The 16,759-nt window shown below is 44.1% G+C and overlaps 1 protein-coding gene across 1 annotated transcript in view; it reads left to right on the plus strand.

The window, feature by feature from the left end:
• cc2d2a (coiled-coil and C2 domain containing 2A) overlaps window positions 1-16,759 on the plus strand; it is a 31,254-nt gene that overhangs the window by 6,897 nt on the left and 7,598 nt on the right. The window contains exons 11-35 of the mRNA XM_084163010.1: window positions 143-279; window positions 372-503; window positions 1,197-1,406; window positions 1,649-1,896; window positions 2,107-2,263; window positions 2,357-2,616; window positions 2,862-3,039; window positions 3,212-3,365; window positions 3,485-3,629; window positions 3,749-3,887; window positions 5,384-5,587; window positions 5,675-5,767; window positions 5,871-5,962; window positions 7,125-7,292; window positions 7,489-7,594; window positions 9,317-9,426; window positions 9,574-9,670; window positions 9,826-9,924; window positions 10,035-10,211; window positions 10,732-10,935; window positions 11,075-11,164; window positions 11,274-11,387; window positions 16,145-16,279; window positions 16,384-16,506; window positions 16,632-16,690. Coding sequence (XP_084019136.1) covers window positions 143-279; window positions 372-503; window positions 1,197-1,406; window positions 1,649-1,896; window positions 2,107-2,263; window positions 2,357-2,616; window positions 2,862-3,039; window positions 3,212-3,365; window positions 3,485-3,629; window positions 3,749-3,887; window positions 5,384-5,587; window positions 5,675-5,767; window positions 5,871-5,962; window positions 7,125-7,292; window positions 7,489-7,594; window positions 9,317-9,426; window positions 9,574-9,670; window positions 9,826-9,924; window positions 10,035-10,211; window positions 10,732-10,935; window positions 11,075-11,164; window positions 11,274-11,387; window positions 16,145-16,279; window positions 16,384-16,506; window positions 16,632-16,690 — 3,631 coding nt within the window. The remainder of the gene's footprint in view (window positions 1-142; window positions 280-371; window positions 504-1,196; window positions 1,407-1,648; window positions 1,897-2,106; window positions 2,264-2,356; window positions 2,617-2,861; window positions 3,040-3,211; window positions 3,366-3,484; window positions 3,630-3,748; window positions 3,888-5,383; window positions 5,588-5,674; window positions 5,768-5,870; window positions 5,963-7,124; window positions 7,293-7,488; window positions 7,595-9,316; window positions 9,427-9,573; window positions 9,671-9,825; window positions 9,925-10,034; window positions 10,212-10,731; window positions 10,936-11,074; window positions 11,165-11,273; window positions 11,388-16,144; window positions 16,280-16,383; window positions 16,507-16,631; window positions 16,691-16,759) is intronic.

Consider the following 16,759-nt stretch of genomic DNA (forward strand, 5'->3'; position numbering starts at 1 on the left):
CAGGTACCAAACCCTAACTAACACAGCCCATCGCAACTCACTTTCCTCATGATGTGTGCACTGCATATATAATTGTGTTATAAGATGGTCTCTTTGAATGTCTATGTACTCTATATATGTTGACTGTCTATCTATGCTTCAGTGCCAGCCTCCAGTAAAGTACCAGAGAACATGCAGCCCCGTTATCTGGAGGACGAGGGACTATACGTGGGGGAGAGGCCTCCCATATCCCTGACCAATCAGAACATCTTAGAGAACCGTGTCTTGAAACAGCAGCAGGTAAAAGAGTCACTGTACCACTAGAACATGATGTGAGCTTTAGTGGGCGATGTCAGCATCAATTCTGATTTAGCGACTATTAATCTGCTCAGGGGAGGAAGTGGTTTGGAGACGACGGCAGGATCATAGCTCTGCCTGACCCCATTAAAGAGTCATCCACCAGACCTCCTCTGTTCCACATGGAGGAAGACCTGGATCCGGCCCTGCAGACTGTCTATAGGAAGGTAACACACAGACCATAGAATTAAAATGGACAATATAATTAATTATATTTGTATAACAAAGACACACCTCCACCGTGCTCACCTCATGTAATCCTTATCTATCTATAGTACTCAAACTAGTCCTATAGCACCTGACATGTTTCTGCACTGGAAAATAATCACTTGTCTGCCATATCCTCGTCTTAATATCCATTAATAAACATAAACACATTGCTCTCCACACATAAACAACCTTACAGAATGTTCAATCCCAGTGTCACTGAACTGAAAGACTGCTGCTTACCCAATAAATTACTGGGAGCTAGAGTATATAGAGTGTGCGACTCTCTTTATTTATTTTTATAGCCTGCTGCTTGGCAACATGAATTGGCAATAATATTGTTCTCGATGAGTGTAACGTTTGGAAGTAGCTCCAGCTGTCAGATGAGTTCACCAGGACAACAAAGACTGTATTATAGCAGGAGGTTAAGAGTTACAATACAACGCCATTTAGGGTCGTCATGTGGTTATTTCTACAATTCCTTATTACTACAAGTCCTTATGGAGTAGTTTATCTTCTCTCTCATTCTCTCTCTCTCTGTCTCCGTCACACACACAAAAACATACACACACATATGCAGATATGATTACATCTGTAGTATGATACTCTCTAGAGTTCTAGTGTTTGATTACCTCTGTTCCTTTGTGGTACAGGCACTGAAGTCGAAGCATGCCAGTCAGTACATCGCAGGAGAAGGGGACACGAACGGGGACTACCAGATGGATGTGGACGTCTCAGGGCTCATCTTCTCCCATCACCCCCTCTTCAGCCGGGAGCACGTCCTAGGAGCACGCCTGGTCCAGCTTTACGACCAGCACCTCAGCAGGCAGCACAAGAACGTCACAGAACACCTCACTACCAAGGTAAAGCACAGAACACCTCACTACCAAGGTAAAGCACAGAACAGAGAATTAGAATATAAATCGTGATATTTCTATTGCACAAAGGCTATTCAGCAGTGGCACCAACTCTGACTTACCCTAAACTGACTCCTCTCCTTCTCTAGATCTAGAGATGTCTAGTGTGATTTGTTTATTCAGTAAATAAATGATGAGTAAAAGTCAAAGAATTGGTGGTGGCTAATACTGGTTTATGTCTGCTGTAGCTGAATGGGTTGAGGAACGCTGTTCGGAACATGCTGGAGATCCACGGTAGGCAGGGCCTAACTCCTGTCATGCAGCAGAGGATATCTGAGTATAAACAGGAGGTGAAGAACACTCGCAGGCTGCGGGACACTGAGCAGGAGAAGGACAGATCCCTGCTGAAGAGCATCATCAAGGTCTGGAAGGAGATCAAAGCCCTGAGGGACTTCCAGAGGTTCACCAACACACCATACAAGCTTTACCTCAGGAGGTAATGGAACATACCCCATCATTTAGGACTCTGTGTTACTGTATTAAGATGGAAAAACATTGTCCAATGTTCAGGAGGTACTGTCACAATGTAGATGGCCCCTGTACTATGTGTAGGAGTGTACTGTTGGTGATATTGTTTATATGTTGATTGTTGTGGATGATCCTGTGCTTGGTGTTGATAACTGATCTGTGTCCCCCTCTGCTCCAGGGAGGAGAGGGTGCGGGCCTCAGATGAGCGGGATCATGAGGCTGAGATCCAGGCTGAAGTGGATGAGCTGCAGGGGGAGATGGAGGAAGACTACCAGAAGAAGGTCACTGAGTACAAGAGACAGCAGGAGGAGTGGAAGGCCTGGAGGAGGAAACAGGTATGTATCACCCCTAAGATTAAGTATGGGGGCCTTGACAATCCTGGTTTATGAATAGATTGTTTTTGATCACATACATTTTCTCACACTCAGAAAGCCAAAGAGAAGAAGAAAAAGAAGAAGAAAACCCAGTCTCAGGATGATGATGACGAAGACGATGATGATGACCAGTCAGAGGGTGACACGGAGCTGGGACCCTCGAAGCCAGACCCTCCTGAGGAACCAGACATGGAGGGTGTTGAGGAGCAGGTCAGAGAGAAGGCCTCCAGAATCAGGAGGAAACCAGGGGAACCCATCCTGATGCCTGAACTCACTGCATCTGGACCCATCACTCCTAATGAACAGTGTCCCAGGTACGAACAGGAAAACAGTTAAAGGGACATAACACTTTCAAATCAAAGCTTGTCAGATATTTTCAGACCTCTAAGGGACATGGTTTCTTCTTGACGTTAGTCTAATTTTGAGGTCTGAAAACCACTGAAAAACTTTTGAGAGTGAAATGTCCATTTAAGAGGGGTCCAGCTAGAGGGGTTCTAAAAGTCCACAGAACAGGAGATCCATATTTCACTTGCATGACTGTGTCTGTTCTTCCCCACAGGGGAGAGTTTGCTAGAAGAGAGGATGTTGCAAAGCGCTATCTCTTCACTAAGGTTTTATACAATGACAAAGAAGTCTCCAGAACAGACAATCGCTCCCTAAACTCAGATTTCAGAGTCCACTTTGGTCAGATATTCAACCTGAAGATAGTCAACTGGCCAGAAAGCATAAAGTTGCAGGTGAGGTTATATTGGATTTCAGTTAATGATTTTTAAAACAAAATTATTGAACTAAATCAATGATTTTTGAGATGACATTATCGTAATTTATCTTCATGTTATCTCTAATGAATGTATTTATTTCAGACACATTTAAACCTCCTGTTATTCTTGTTGTTCTGTGGGTGTGTAGGTGTTTGAGGTGTTGGGCTCGTCCACCTCCCTGTTGGCAGAGGTGTTTGTGCCAGTCCCAGAGTCCTCAGTCCTGACGGGCAGTGCCCCCTCTGAGGAGCTGGAGTTCAGCAGCAACCTGAGGGTCATGTTTAACCACGAGGCCGTCGGCAGCGGTACACACTGCACACACCCATACATACACACACTGTGCATATTTATACTTGGACATATCTCTTACACCCTTCTCTCTCTCTTTCTTTGGTCTCTCTCTGCTCTCCATTTGCCCTGTCAGATGTGCCCTTCTCCTTTGAGACGGATGGTAGTAACCGTCAGACCCTGCTGACCTCTGGGAAGCTGTCCTGCTGTGTGTCCTGGGCTATAGGGGAGGATGATGTACCCCTGGCCCCGCCCACCACTCAGTCCAAGGCCATGCACAGGTACGTACAGTAGAAACACTATATCTAGTAAGGTGAATTACTGCAGTCCTATTTTATGTTACTGCCTACGTTCATAAATAAGTACATGTATTTCTCCTCCTCTCTCTTTGTCTGTGCAGTGGACTGAAACAGTTGGATGCCATCGCCTGCATCGGGGCATCTAGTCTTAATGATATGAAGAAGCTTGGGGAGTGGGCCACTGAATCTAGATTGGATCCCAATGACCCAAACAACGCAGCCATCATGCAACTCCTAAAGGTGGGTGACTAGACACTACACATTACTAAGAGATCACAGGTCCATATTACCCAGATACCACAGTGAGCAGGAGACTGCACTAAACTGTTTATACAGTCCCATATACTTCACTGTTTGCATGACCTCTCTCTCTATCATAATAATGACCTCTCTCTCTCTCTATCATAATAATGACCTCTCTCTCTATCATAATAATGACCTCTCTCTCTCTCTATCATAATAATGACCTCTCTCTCTCTCTATCATAATAATGACCTCTCTCTATCATAATAATGACCTCTCTCTCTCTCTATCATAATAATGACCTCTCTCTCTCTCTCTATCATAATAATGACCTCTCTCTCTATCATAATAATGACCTCTCTCTCTCTCTCTATCATAATAATGACCTCTCTCTCTCTCTATCGTAATAATGACCTCTCTCTCTCTCTCTATCATAATAATGACCTCTCTCTCTCTCTCTATCATAATAATGACCTCTCTCTCTCTCTCTATCATAATAATGACCTCTCTCTCTCTCTCTCTCTCTCTCTCTCTCTCTCTCTCTCTCTATCATAATAATGACCTCTCTCTCTCTCTCTCTCTCTCTATCATAATAATGACCTCTCTCTCTCTCTCTATCATAATAATGACCTCTCTCTCTCTCTCTATCATAATAATGACCTCTCTCTCTCTCTCTATCATAATAATGACATCTCTCTCTCTATCATAATAATGACCTCTCTCTCTCTCTCTATCATAATAATGACCTCTCTCTCTATCATAATAATGACCTCTCTCTCTCTCTATCATAATAATGACCTCTCTCTCTCTCTATCATAATAATGACCTCTCTCTCTCTCTATCATAATAATGACCTCGCTCTCATAATAATGACCTCTCTCTTTCTCTCTATCATAATAATGACCTCTCTCTCTCTCTATCATAATAATGACCTCTCTCTCTCTATCATAATAATGACCTCTCTCTCTCTCTATCATAATAATGACCTCTCTCTCTCTCTATCATAATAATGACCTCTCTCTCTCTCTATCATAATAATGACCTCTCTCTCTCTCTCTCTATCATAATAATGACCTCTCTCTCTCTCTATCGTAATAATGACCTCTCTCTCTCTCTCTATCATAATAATGACCTCTCTCTCTCTCTCTATCATAATAATGACCTCTCTCTCTCTCTATCATAATAATGACCTCTCTCTCTCTCTCTCTCTCTCTCTCTATCATAATAATGACCTCTCTCTCTCTATCATAATAATGACCTCTCTCTCTCTCTCTCTATCATAATAATGACCTCTCTCTCTCTCTATCATAATAATGACCTCTCTCTCTCTCTATCATAATAATGACCTCTCTCTCTCTATCATAATAATGACCTCTCTCTCTCTCTATCATAATAATGACCTCTCTCTCTCTCTATCATAATAATGACCTCTCTCTATCATAATAATGACCTCTCTCTCTCTCTATCATAATAATTCTCTCTCTCTCCATAAGGTGGCCAGTAGTGGGGAGGTGACAGCTCCAAATTACTTCAGACTGGAGCAGCTGCAGGAGGAGTTCAACTTCCTCTCTGAGGAGGAAATTGAGCAGTCTCGCAGGTTCCGTCTGCTCCGGCTCAGAAACCAGGAGGTGGCTGAGTTCCGTAACTATAAATGTGTCCCTGCCCTGGAGCGGGAGGTCACTGATAAGGTGTTCCAGGTAAGGCACTGTATACTTTATAAGATTACTAATAAGGTTTAATTAGCCTGACAACATGTTCAACTTTATGATTTTTGTCCTTTTCAGGAATATGAGAGGAGATTGAGAGAAGGAGAAATCGTTGACACTAAGGATCACCTAGATGCACACAGAGTCCTGGTGGCCAAATACCTGCAGAAGGTGAGTAGACGTGTCGGGCAGTTAGCTTTGACTCTGGAGTCTTGTCTGTGTGGATCTGCTCATATTAATCATATTGATTTATTTGGCTCTCTCTGTCTTTCAGATTAGAGAATCAGTCATCAACCGCTTCCTCATCGCCAAGCATAATTTCCTCCTGTCTGACCTGGTCCAAGAAGAGGAAGTTCCTAGTATTGGGTAGATACATTTGTGCATTTTCATACTTGTGAAATCATATCAAGGCAGAATTTTTGTGCAAATATTCTTATATACTAGATAGAATATAGTCATTGTGCTTGTTTGAGTCATCAGTGTATTTAGGTAGGTAGCATCACATTATTTTGCTTTGCATGTGTGACGAGCTAGCATTTGCCCCAATACTTGCCTGGCTGTCTTTTTTGCATTGGATTGTTCAAATTGTTGTGCTCAAGTGTTCGTGTTTAGGTTAATGGGAATTGCAAGATGGGTTATAACCTGTTGTAAATCTGTCATAAAGACTGACAGGGTCTAAGTAGATCACAGAATAGATCACAGGCCAGAGGAATGAGTTTCTCTTTGGCCGGTGGGTCTCTGGAATATTTGATCTCAAACACTGCATTCCCCTGGCTGAAGAGATGTTCTCTTTTGGAGAATCTGAAAGCACGTTCTTCTATTTTTACACCACATCTGGATGTGACACTTAGCAGCCTTTATCAACACATGACATTGTAATTATTATCATCATTATAGTTATTTAAAATGTCACATTACTTTGCTTGTTCATTATTTGATCATCATTTTTTCTATGTCCCATTTCTCTGTTATGCTTTGCATTGACATATTTAGTGGTGCAGGCCCTGGGTATGTTCATAGGTCTTTTCTCCTCTTTTCACCATCCTCTGTTTGTGGCTGTTAATTTGTTTCCTTTTAGTTTATTTATCATTAGACTGTACACTGTTAGAAAAAAGGATTCCAAAAGGGTTCTTTGGCTGTCTCCATAGGATAACCCTTTTTGGTTCCAAGGAGAATCCTTTTTGGTTCCAGGGAGAACCCTTTTTGGTTCTATGTAGAACCCTCTGTGGAAAGAGGCCTACATGGAACCCAAAAGGGTTCTACCTGGAATCAAGAAGGGTTCTACTATGGGGACAGCCGAAGAACCCTTTTAGGTTCTAGATAGCACCTTCTTTTCTGAGTATAGTGTTAGTGTCGTATATCAGGGTACTATTGGTATTTGTGTAAATCATCCCCCAACAGTAAGTAAACAGTTGGAAGATATAGAGTATGTATGTGGTAGTATGGTCTGTGTTTACCCTGGAAAGTGAAGGAGAAGATATTCTTCCTCTGGTTTCTCTGGAATGACAGCTGTTGTTTTGACCGTCAGGATTCTTGGACTGAATCTGTTCAAGCTGGCTGAACCCAAGCGGCCCCTGAAGCCTCAGAGGAAAGAGAGGAAGAAAGTAACAGCTCAGAATCTGTCTGACGGGGACATTAGATTACTTCTCAACATTATCCGGGCCTACGACATCCCCATCCGCAAGCCCCATGCCAGGTACGACCTCAGAACTTCTAGTCACATGCTGGGTATATTACATCTACAGACATCCATAAAACCTCACACAACATCTTCAGACATGAAAGAACAAGAAATATTTAATTTACTGCAGCAATGAGGTCATGCTGGAGAGTATTATGTGTACAACATTCCTGGACTATTTTAAACTCCTAATGCTTATCTCTTTTCCCAGCAAACCTGCTGTGGCATCTAAGTCGGTCCGCTCTTTCACTGAGACGTTTACAGCAGGCCAGTCATCCCAGAGTGCCATCCAGGGCAGCGATTGGCTCCTCAACCAGGTAACACATGTCTGCTCTTCACCTGGATCAGTGGCTGTAACTGCAGAATATTCCCTTAATGTGTGTGTATATTTGTCTGTATTAGTTTGTCTTACGTGTGTACAGTGAGGGAAAAAAGTATTTGATCCCCTGCTGATTTTGTACGTTTGCCCACTGACAAAGACATGATCAGTCTATAATTGTAATGGTAGGTTTATTTGAACAGTGAGAGACAGAATAACAACAACAAAATCCAGAATTTTTTTATAAATTGATTTGCATTTTAATGAGGGAAATAAGTATTTGACCCCTCTGCAAAACATGACTTAGTACTTTGTGGCAAAACCCTTGTTGGTAATCACAGAGGTCAGACGTTTCTTGTAGTTGGCCACCAGGTTTGCACACATCTCAGGAGGGATTTTGTCCCACTCCTCTTTGCAGATCTTCTCCAAGTCATTAGGGTTTCGAGGCTGACGTTCGGCAACTCGAACCTTCAGCTCCCTCCACAGATTTTCTATGGGATTAAGGGCTGGAGACTGGCTAGGCCACTCCAGGACCTTAATGTGCTTCTTCTTGAGCCACTCCTTTGTTGCCTTGGCTGTGTGTTTTGGGTCATTTTCATGCTGGAATACCCATCCACGACCCATTTTCAATGCCCTGGCTGAGGGAAGGAGGTTCTCACCCAAGATTTGACGGTACATGGCCCCGTCCATCGTCCCTTTGATGCGGTGAAGTTGTCCTGTCCCCTTAGCAGAAAAACACCCCCAAAGCATAATGTTTCCACCTCCATGTTTGACAGTGGGGATGGTGTTCTTGGGGTCATAGGCAGCATTCCTCCTCCTCCAAACACGGCGAGTTGAGTTGATGCCAAAGAGCTCGATTTTGGTCTCATCTGACCACAATGCTTTCACCCAGTTCTCCTCTGAATCATTCAGATGTTCATTGGCAAACTTCAGACGGGCCTGTATATGTGCTTTCTTGAGCAGGGGGACCTTGCGGGCGCTGCAGGATTTGAGTCCTTCACGGCGTAGTGTGTTACCAATTGTTTTCTTGGTGACTATGGTCCCAGCTGCCTTGAGATCATTGACAAGATCCTCCCGTGTAGTTCTGGGTTGATTCCTCACCGTTCTCATGATCATTGCAACTCCACGAGGTGAGATCTTGCATGGAGCCCCAGGCCGAGGGAGATTGACAGTTATTTTGTGTTTCTTCCATTTGCGAATAATCGCACCAACTGTTGTCACCTTCTCACCAAGCTGCTTGGTGATGGTCTTGTAGCCCATTCCAGGCTTGTGTAGGTCTACAATCTTGTCCCTGACATCCTTGGAGAGCTCTTTGGTCTTGGCCATGGTGGAGAGTTTGGAATCTGATTGAATGATTGCTTCTGTGGACAGGTGTCTTTTATACAGGTAACAAGCTGAGATTAGGAGCACTCCCTTTAAGAGTGTGCTCCTAATCTCAGCTCGTTACCTGTATAAAAGACACCTGGGAGCCAGAAATCTTTCTGATTGAGAGGGGGTCAAATACTTATTTCCCTCATTAAAATGCAAATCAATTTATAACATTCTTGACATGCGTTTTTCTGGATTGTTTTGTTGTTATTCTGTCTCTCACTGTTCAAATAAACCTACCATTAAAATTATAGACTGATCATTTCTTTGTCAGTGGGCAAACGTACAAAATCTGCAGGGGATCAAATACTTTTTTCCCTCACTGTGTGTGTTGTGAATCTGTGTTTTCCAGGTGCAGGTCAGGCCCTTTGTGGAGGTATCGTTCCAGCGCACGGTTCTTCAGACCACAACAGCAGACGGACCAAACCCCTGCTGGAACGAGGACCTGCAACTACCATTTAGGTGAGTGTGTGACTGGTCCATGACTGGTCTAAATTGGGACATCTCTTTGACCACACATAGTCAATTTCATGATCACATGTATGGTATTATCTATGAATGCTTTGTTTAGAAGATTTATCAAGCATTGTTTTTGTTTTTTTGCCACAGTGCCCCAAATGGAGACTACAGCACTGCTAGCCTGCAGTCAGTGAAAGATGAAGTCTTCATCAACATCTTTGATGAAGTCCATTATGAATTGGGAGGGGTGAGTAGGACATCACTAGAATGTGAATCAAAGGGACTTTCCATGCCCTCTGGCTCAGCAAAACATATTGCACATTACAGAATAGTTAACTACAGTATCCATACACTTTTCGTGTCATTATGTTTTATCAGTTTAAATCTTTCCTCTATTTTCAGGATGGAGAGGATAGGGGGAGGGAAGTCCACACACGGCTAGAGAAACACTGGCTGGGCTCTGTGAAGATTCCCTTCAGTACTATCTACTTCCAGTCCAGGGTAAGACTGACTGTCTATGACACCACACCACTGACTGACAGACAGACAGGGACTCACACTGACACAAGTAACTTACTGCTGTGGTTCTGTTGTCTAATCTGATCTGGCAGATTGACGGCACGTTTAAGGTGGACACCCCACCGGTGTTGCTGGGATACAGTAAGGAGCGCAGCATGGCCAGTGATGGTGGCTACGACGCTGTACGCAGTCTTAGTGAGGGAGCCTTCATCACACTCTTCATCACCATAGAACCACAGCTGGTACCTGGAGAGACTGTTAGGGAGAAGGTAAGCTCAGCCTGGCAGGCTGTCTCTCTGTCTGTCCTAGCTGTCTCCATGCTCTCTCTCTGTGTTTGGTCTGTCTGTCTTAGCTTTTCTGTTTTTTTAATTTACCAAATGCATGAGTTATTAACATTTCATTTCTTAATTATTTCTTTATTCTCTGAAAGAGTGGGATTTACGCCGATTTGTTTCTTTATTTTCTTTCATCTGTCCTTTGCTGCATTTGTTAGATGAAGGAAGTAAAGGTAACTGTTTACTGTTTACTGCAGTAAACTGTATGAACGGCATTAACATTGTGTTTTGATTAGATAGATGTTGAGGACAGCACACTGTGACTAATGTACCCAAGCAGTCTAACTGTCCATTGTTCAGCGGTCCCACATCAACATCCCTCCTCCCTCACAGTTATTAGTAGACTAGACACAAATAGATCCAGATCATCTGACTCTTGCTGATCTAAGTGTACTGCTGTAGCTTTATGGTGACCCCCCCACTCTACTCCTCTGACCTGAGACCCCTATCCCAGTTTGACAGCCAGGAGGGCGAGCGTCTACTGCTGGCGTCAGAGGTCTTTGAGAGGGACGCAGCAGTAAGTTACCCCGACCGTCCCTGCCTCACCACCGTCATCGACATCAACGGGAAGACCGTGTTCATCAGCCGCTACCTCCACCCCCTCAACCCCCCGCAGGAGCTGCTCGACGCCTTCCCCAACAGCCCCCAGGAGGCCACGGTCAGTCAGGTCTCCGCTGAGACAACACAGTCACTACTGATAATGGAGCCTCAGTCTGATTCCTGAGTTATAGCACTCTCAAGCTTTGACTGTTGCTTGATTTCATAGGTAGTCTCTCCCTCTCCTCCCCTCTCTCAAGGAGCTGATAGCTCGGTACGTGTCTCTCATCCCCTCTCTGCCTGATAGCGTCTCATTCGCTGGTGTCTGTGACCTGTGGAGCACCAGTGACGTGAGTGAAGCCGACAAATTTTCATAGACTCTGACATCATTGTAGATTTCAATAATCTTAGTAGAGGGCGGGTTCTGAGTAATTCTGGGTTTCCTTTTCCTGTTTGTAGCAATTCCTGACCCTGCTGGCGGGCGATGAGGAGGAACATGCTGTACTGCTCTGTAATTACTTCCTGTCTATGGGCAAGAAGGCGTGGCTCATCATCGGCAGCGCCATTCCTGAGGTGAGCAACACAAAGCTGGACAACATGACTTCAATCGAGTACAGGCTTAACGGAATGACAACAGAGACATCATTTTATTGAATAGTTTGGGGTAGGCCTCGTCTCTGAGGAATGCTCCTCAGAGCCAAATGCTGATGACAGGTTGCTCTATGTTGGGCAGCTGGCATCGAACCCCCACCCCCAATGACGGACGTTAAGGTTATTATGCTGGTGGTGGGGAGGTGAAAGGTCGTTGGAAGACTGTTACTGCAAAACATCAAGTGGGACAAGGTTTGAGTTGACATATACAGTGAGGGAAAAAAGTATTTGATCCCCTGCTGATTTTGTACGTTTGCCCACTGACAAAGAAATGATCAGTCTATAATTTTAATGGTAGGTTTATTTGAACAGTGAGAGATAGAATAACAACAAAAAAATCGAGAAAAACGCATGTCAAAAATGTTATAAATTGATTTGTATTTTAATGAGGGAAATAAGTATTTGACCCCTCTGCAAAACATGACTTAGTACTTGGTGGCAAAACCCTTGTTGGCAATCACAGAGGTCAGACGTTTCTTGTAGTTGGCCACCAGGTTTGTACACATCTCAGGAGGGATTTTGTCCCACTCCTCTTTGCAGATCTTCTTCAAGTCATTAAGGTTTCGAGGCTGACGTTTGGCAACTCGAACCTTCAGCTCCCTCCACAGATTTTCTATGGGATTAAGGTCTGGAGACTGGCTAGGCCACTCCAGGACCTTAATGTGCTTCTTCTTGAGCCACTCCTTTGTTGCCTTGGCCGTGTGTTTTGGGTCATTGTCATGCTGGAATACCCATCCACGACCCATTTTCAATGCCCTGGCTGAGGGAAGGAGGTTCTCAACCAAGATTTGACGGTACATGGCCCCGTCCATCGTCCCTTTGATGCGGTGAAGTTGTCCTGTCCCCTTAGCAGAAATACACCCCCAAAGCATAATGTTTCCACCTCCATGTTTGACGGTGGGGATGGTGTTCTTGGGGTCATAGGCTGCATTTTTCCTCCTCCAAACACGGCGAGTTGAGTTGATACCAAAGAGCTCCATTTTGGTCTCATCTGACCACAACACTTTCACCCAGTTCTCCTCTGAATCATTCAGATGTTCATTGGCAAACTTCAGATGGCCCTTTATATGTGCTTTCTTGAGCAGGGCGACCTTGCGGGCGCTGCAGGATTTCAGTCCTTCACGGCGTAGTGTGTTACCAATTGTTTTCTTGGTGACTATGGTCCCAGCTGCCTTGAGATCGTTGACAAGATCCTCCCATGTAGTTCTGGGCTGATTCCTCACCTTTCTCATGATCATTGCAACTCCACGAGGTGAGATCTTGCATGGAGCCCCAGGCCGAGGGAGATTGACAGTTCTTTTGTGTTTCTTCCATTTGCGAATAATCGCACCAACTGTTGTCACCTTCTCACCAAGCTGCTTGGAGATGGTCTTGTAGCCCATTCCAGCCTTGTGTAAGTCTACAATCTTGTCCCTGACATCCTTGGAGAGCTCTTTGGTCTTGGCCATGGTGGAGAGTTTGGAATCTGATTGATTGATTGCTTCTGTGGACAGGTGTACCTTTAAGAGTGTGCTCCTAATCTCAGCTCGTCACCTGTATAAAAGACACCTGGGAGCCAGAAATCTTTCTGATTGAGAGGGGTCAAATTCTTATTTCCCTCATTAAAATGCAAATCAATTTATAACATTTTTGACATGCGTTTTTTCCTGGATTGTTTTGTTGTTATTCTGTCTCTCACTGTTCAAATAAACCTACCATTAAAATTATAGACGGATCATTTATTTGTCAGTGGGCAAACGTACAAAATCAGCAGGGGATCAAATACTTTTTTCCCTCACTGTAAATACTCCCCTACATTCATGCCTATTGGTTGAAAGAAAGGAAAGTGATTATTGCACTTGTGAGCCAATAGGTTAATCAGCAACCATGGTGGAATTGCCTTAGTGTGCCATGCTAATAGTCTGAAGTTAATAGGTCAGTTAATTACATTCCACACGGTTGCTAATAGGAAAGGAGGAAAACTGATGAGGTAACATTATAGACACTACCCTATAAATACCTGCCATGCTGATGAGTGAGATAGGAAGTGATGTGAATTATAAGTTTACTAGATGAAAAGTGACAATCCATTCAGACCAGCCTTACTGATTGAATTTTCGTAACTACATTAGTCCAAAACAAATGTAAAGAACTGCATACTAGTGAAGACAGATTACCAACATTGACTTGTTTTACAGTTAGTCACCTGTTTCTAGGAAACCATACACAAAATTAATAATTTGAACAAATATTTAGGAAGAGGTCATAATTTCATTTAGTCTGTGAAGGAAGAAACCACATGGAAAAAGTGGTAAGCAAGTTAGGTCCAAAAAAATGATTTTCACCAAGTCAAATGAATTTATTGTGTTAGAGGTTTCATGAAAAATAATAATAATAATAATAATACACTGCTCAAAAAAATAAAGGGAACACTAAAATAACACATCCTAGATCTGAATGAATGAAATAATCTTATTAAATACTTTTTTCTTTACATAGTTGAATGTGCTGTCAACAAAATCACACAAAAATGATCAATGGAAATCAAATGTATCAACCCATGGAGGTCTGGATTTGGAGTCACCCTCAAAATTAAAGTGGAAAACCACACTACAGGCTGATCCAACTTTGATGTAATGTCCTTAAAACAAGTAAAAATGAGGCTCAGTAGTGTGTGTGGCCTCCAAGTGCCTGTATGACCTCCCTACAACGCCTGGGCATGCTCCTGATGAGGTGGCGGATGGTCTCCTGAGGGATCTCCTCCCAGACCTGGACTAAAGCATCCGCCAACTCCTGGACAGTCTGTGGTGCAACGTGGCGTTGGTGGATGGAGCGAGACATGATGTCCCAGATGTGCTCAATTGGATTCAGGTCTGGGGAACGGGCGGGCCAGTCCATAGCATCAATGCCTTCCTCTTGCAGGAACTGCTGACACACTCCAGCCACATGAGGTCTAGCATTGTCTTGCATTAGGAGGAACCCAGGGCCAACCACACCAGCATATGGTCTCACAAGGGGTCTGAGGATCTCATCTCGGTACCTAATGGCAGTCAGGCTACCTCTGGCGAGCACATGGAGGGCTGTGCGGCCCCCCAAAGAAATACCACCCCACACCATGACTGACCCACCGCCAAACTGGTCATGCTGGAGGATGTTGCAGGCAGCAGAACGTTCTCCACGGCGTCTCCAGACTCTGTCACGTCTGTCACATGTGCTCAGTGTGAACCTGCTTTCATCTGTGAAGAGCACAGGGCGCCAGTGGCGAATTTGCCAATCTTGGTGTTCTCTGGCAAATGCCAAACGTCCTGCACGGTGTTGGGCTGTAAGCACAACCCCCACCTGTGGACGTCGGGCCCTCATACCACCCTCATGGAGTCTGTTTCTGACCATTTGAGCAGACACATGCACATTTGTGGCCTGCTGGAGGTCATTTTGCAGGGCTCTGGCAGTGCTCCTCCTGCTCCTCCTTGCACAAAGGCGGAGGTAGTGGTCCTGCTGCTGGGTTGTTGCCCTCCTACGGCCTCCTCCACGTCTCCTGATGTACTGGCCTGTCTCCTGGTAGCGCCTCCATGCTCTGGACACTACGCTGACAGACACAGCAAACCTTCTTGCCACAGCTCGCATTGATGTGCCATCCTGGATGAGCTGCACTACCTGAGCCACTTGTGTGGGTTGTAGACTCCGTCTCATGCTACCACTAGAGTGAAAGCACCGCCAGCATTCAAAAGTGACCAAAACATCAGCCAGGAAGCATAGGAACTGAGAAGTGGTCTGTGGTCACCACCTGCAGAACCACTTCTTTATTGGGGGTGTCTTGCTAATTGCCTATCATTTCCACCTGTTGTCTATTCCATTTGCACAACAGCATGTGACATTTATTGTCAATCAGTGTTGCTTCCTAAGTGGACAGTTTGATTTCACAGAAGTGTGATTGACTTGGAGTTACATTGTGTTGTTTAAGTGTTCCCTTTATTTTTTTGAGCAGTGTAGGATGCTTGTATCTAAACCAAAGTAGATAATTGAAAGACTGTTCGGGTCTCTATAAGCTTCAATATGAGGTCCTAAACCTAGCATGAAAGTGTATCCCTGTAGCTGTGTGAGCTAATATAGTCAAAATGTTTGCTTTGGGGTAAGTTGAGTAAATGGCCATGGGGTAAACTGAGCCAATGGTTGAGCCAATGGAAAGCTGAGCAAATTGAAGTGTTTTCTTCCCAGGCGTAATGCAAGGCATTGTTGCTGGGATATGAGGTAACAACAGGGCCTATGTTAAAAGTGTTTGTTAGGTGTTAAACCATTTTTAAAATATGCTTAAAGTGATCAAAAGACTAAAATGTGTTCGTGATTGTGTTGAAATGTGTTTGGGATATAAAGATAGACATGGTTTTAAAAGTGTAGTGGTAATATTTCATTCAGTACAGACATTTGTAGGCGGCTCAACTTACCCCAAACCTGGGGTAAGTTGTGCCATGGGGTAAAAGTTGAGCCAAGAGACCACTTTTTTGGGGCAAGCTACGTTTTAAAAACTAATGTTTACATGAATACTGATTTCCAGGGACACACAACATCCTGTTAGAAAGAATACTATATTTCCGTAGTGATGCTGAATGTAGAAAATGGTTCAACTTACCCCACTCTCCCATACTATAACAGCCCTGTTCTGTGGTATCTGTTTTGTGAAATCTGTCACCTCCCTGTCATAGGGACCCACAGCGTACGTGCTGACCTATGAGCAGAGTCGCTACCTCATCTGGAACCCCAGCAGTGGTCAGTACTACGGTCAGTATGACACCTTCTGCCCTCTACAGACTGTGGGATGCCTGGTCAGCGCTGACAATGTGAGTCAGTATTCTAATCTAATCTACATGATATGGCTGAAGTAAGATGTTTTGTCTGAAAGGATTCTCTATAAACCATATTCACTCAATCTTCTGTCCTCTAGGTATGGTTCAACATTCAGGTGTACACCTCTCCACTGAGGATGAGTTTTGATGTCACCAAAGCCAAACTCTGGAAACCGTTCTTCTCCAGGGCCTTTCCAAACCCTGGGCTGTCCAGTGTTCAGGTGAGGCGAAGTGTGACCAGTGGTCACCACGCATGATTTATCTCTAAGACCTAGCCTCAGTATCTCTCTGGACTTTGACCTGTACAGTGCTTACCTGTGCCTTCTGTCTTCTCTTCTCTGTTTAGCCTGAGGAGCTGGTGTATCAACGCACAGACAAGGGAGTGGCTGCAGAGCTGCAGGACAGGCAAGTCATTTAACCTAGAAAGAATTCAACACATCATCATAGTGCATCACAGTATATGCATAATTATAC

The sequence above is a fragment of the Coregonus lavaretus genome, assembly GCF_964263955.1.
Source record: "Coregonus lavaretus genome assembly, chromosome: 6".
Lineage (NCBI taxonomy): Eukaryota > Metazoa > Chordata > Actinopteri > Salmoniformes > Salmonidae > Coregonus > Coregonus lavaretus.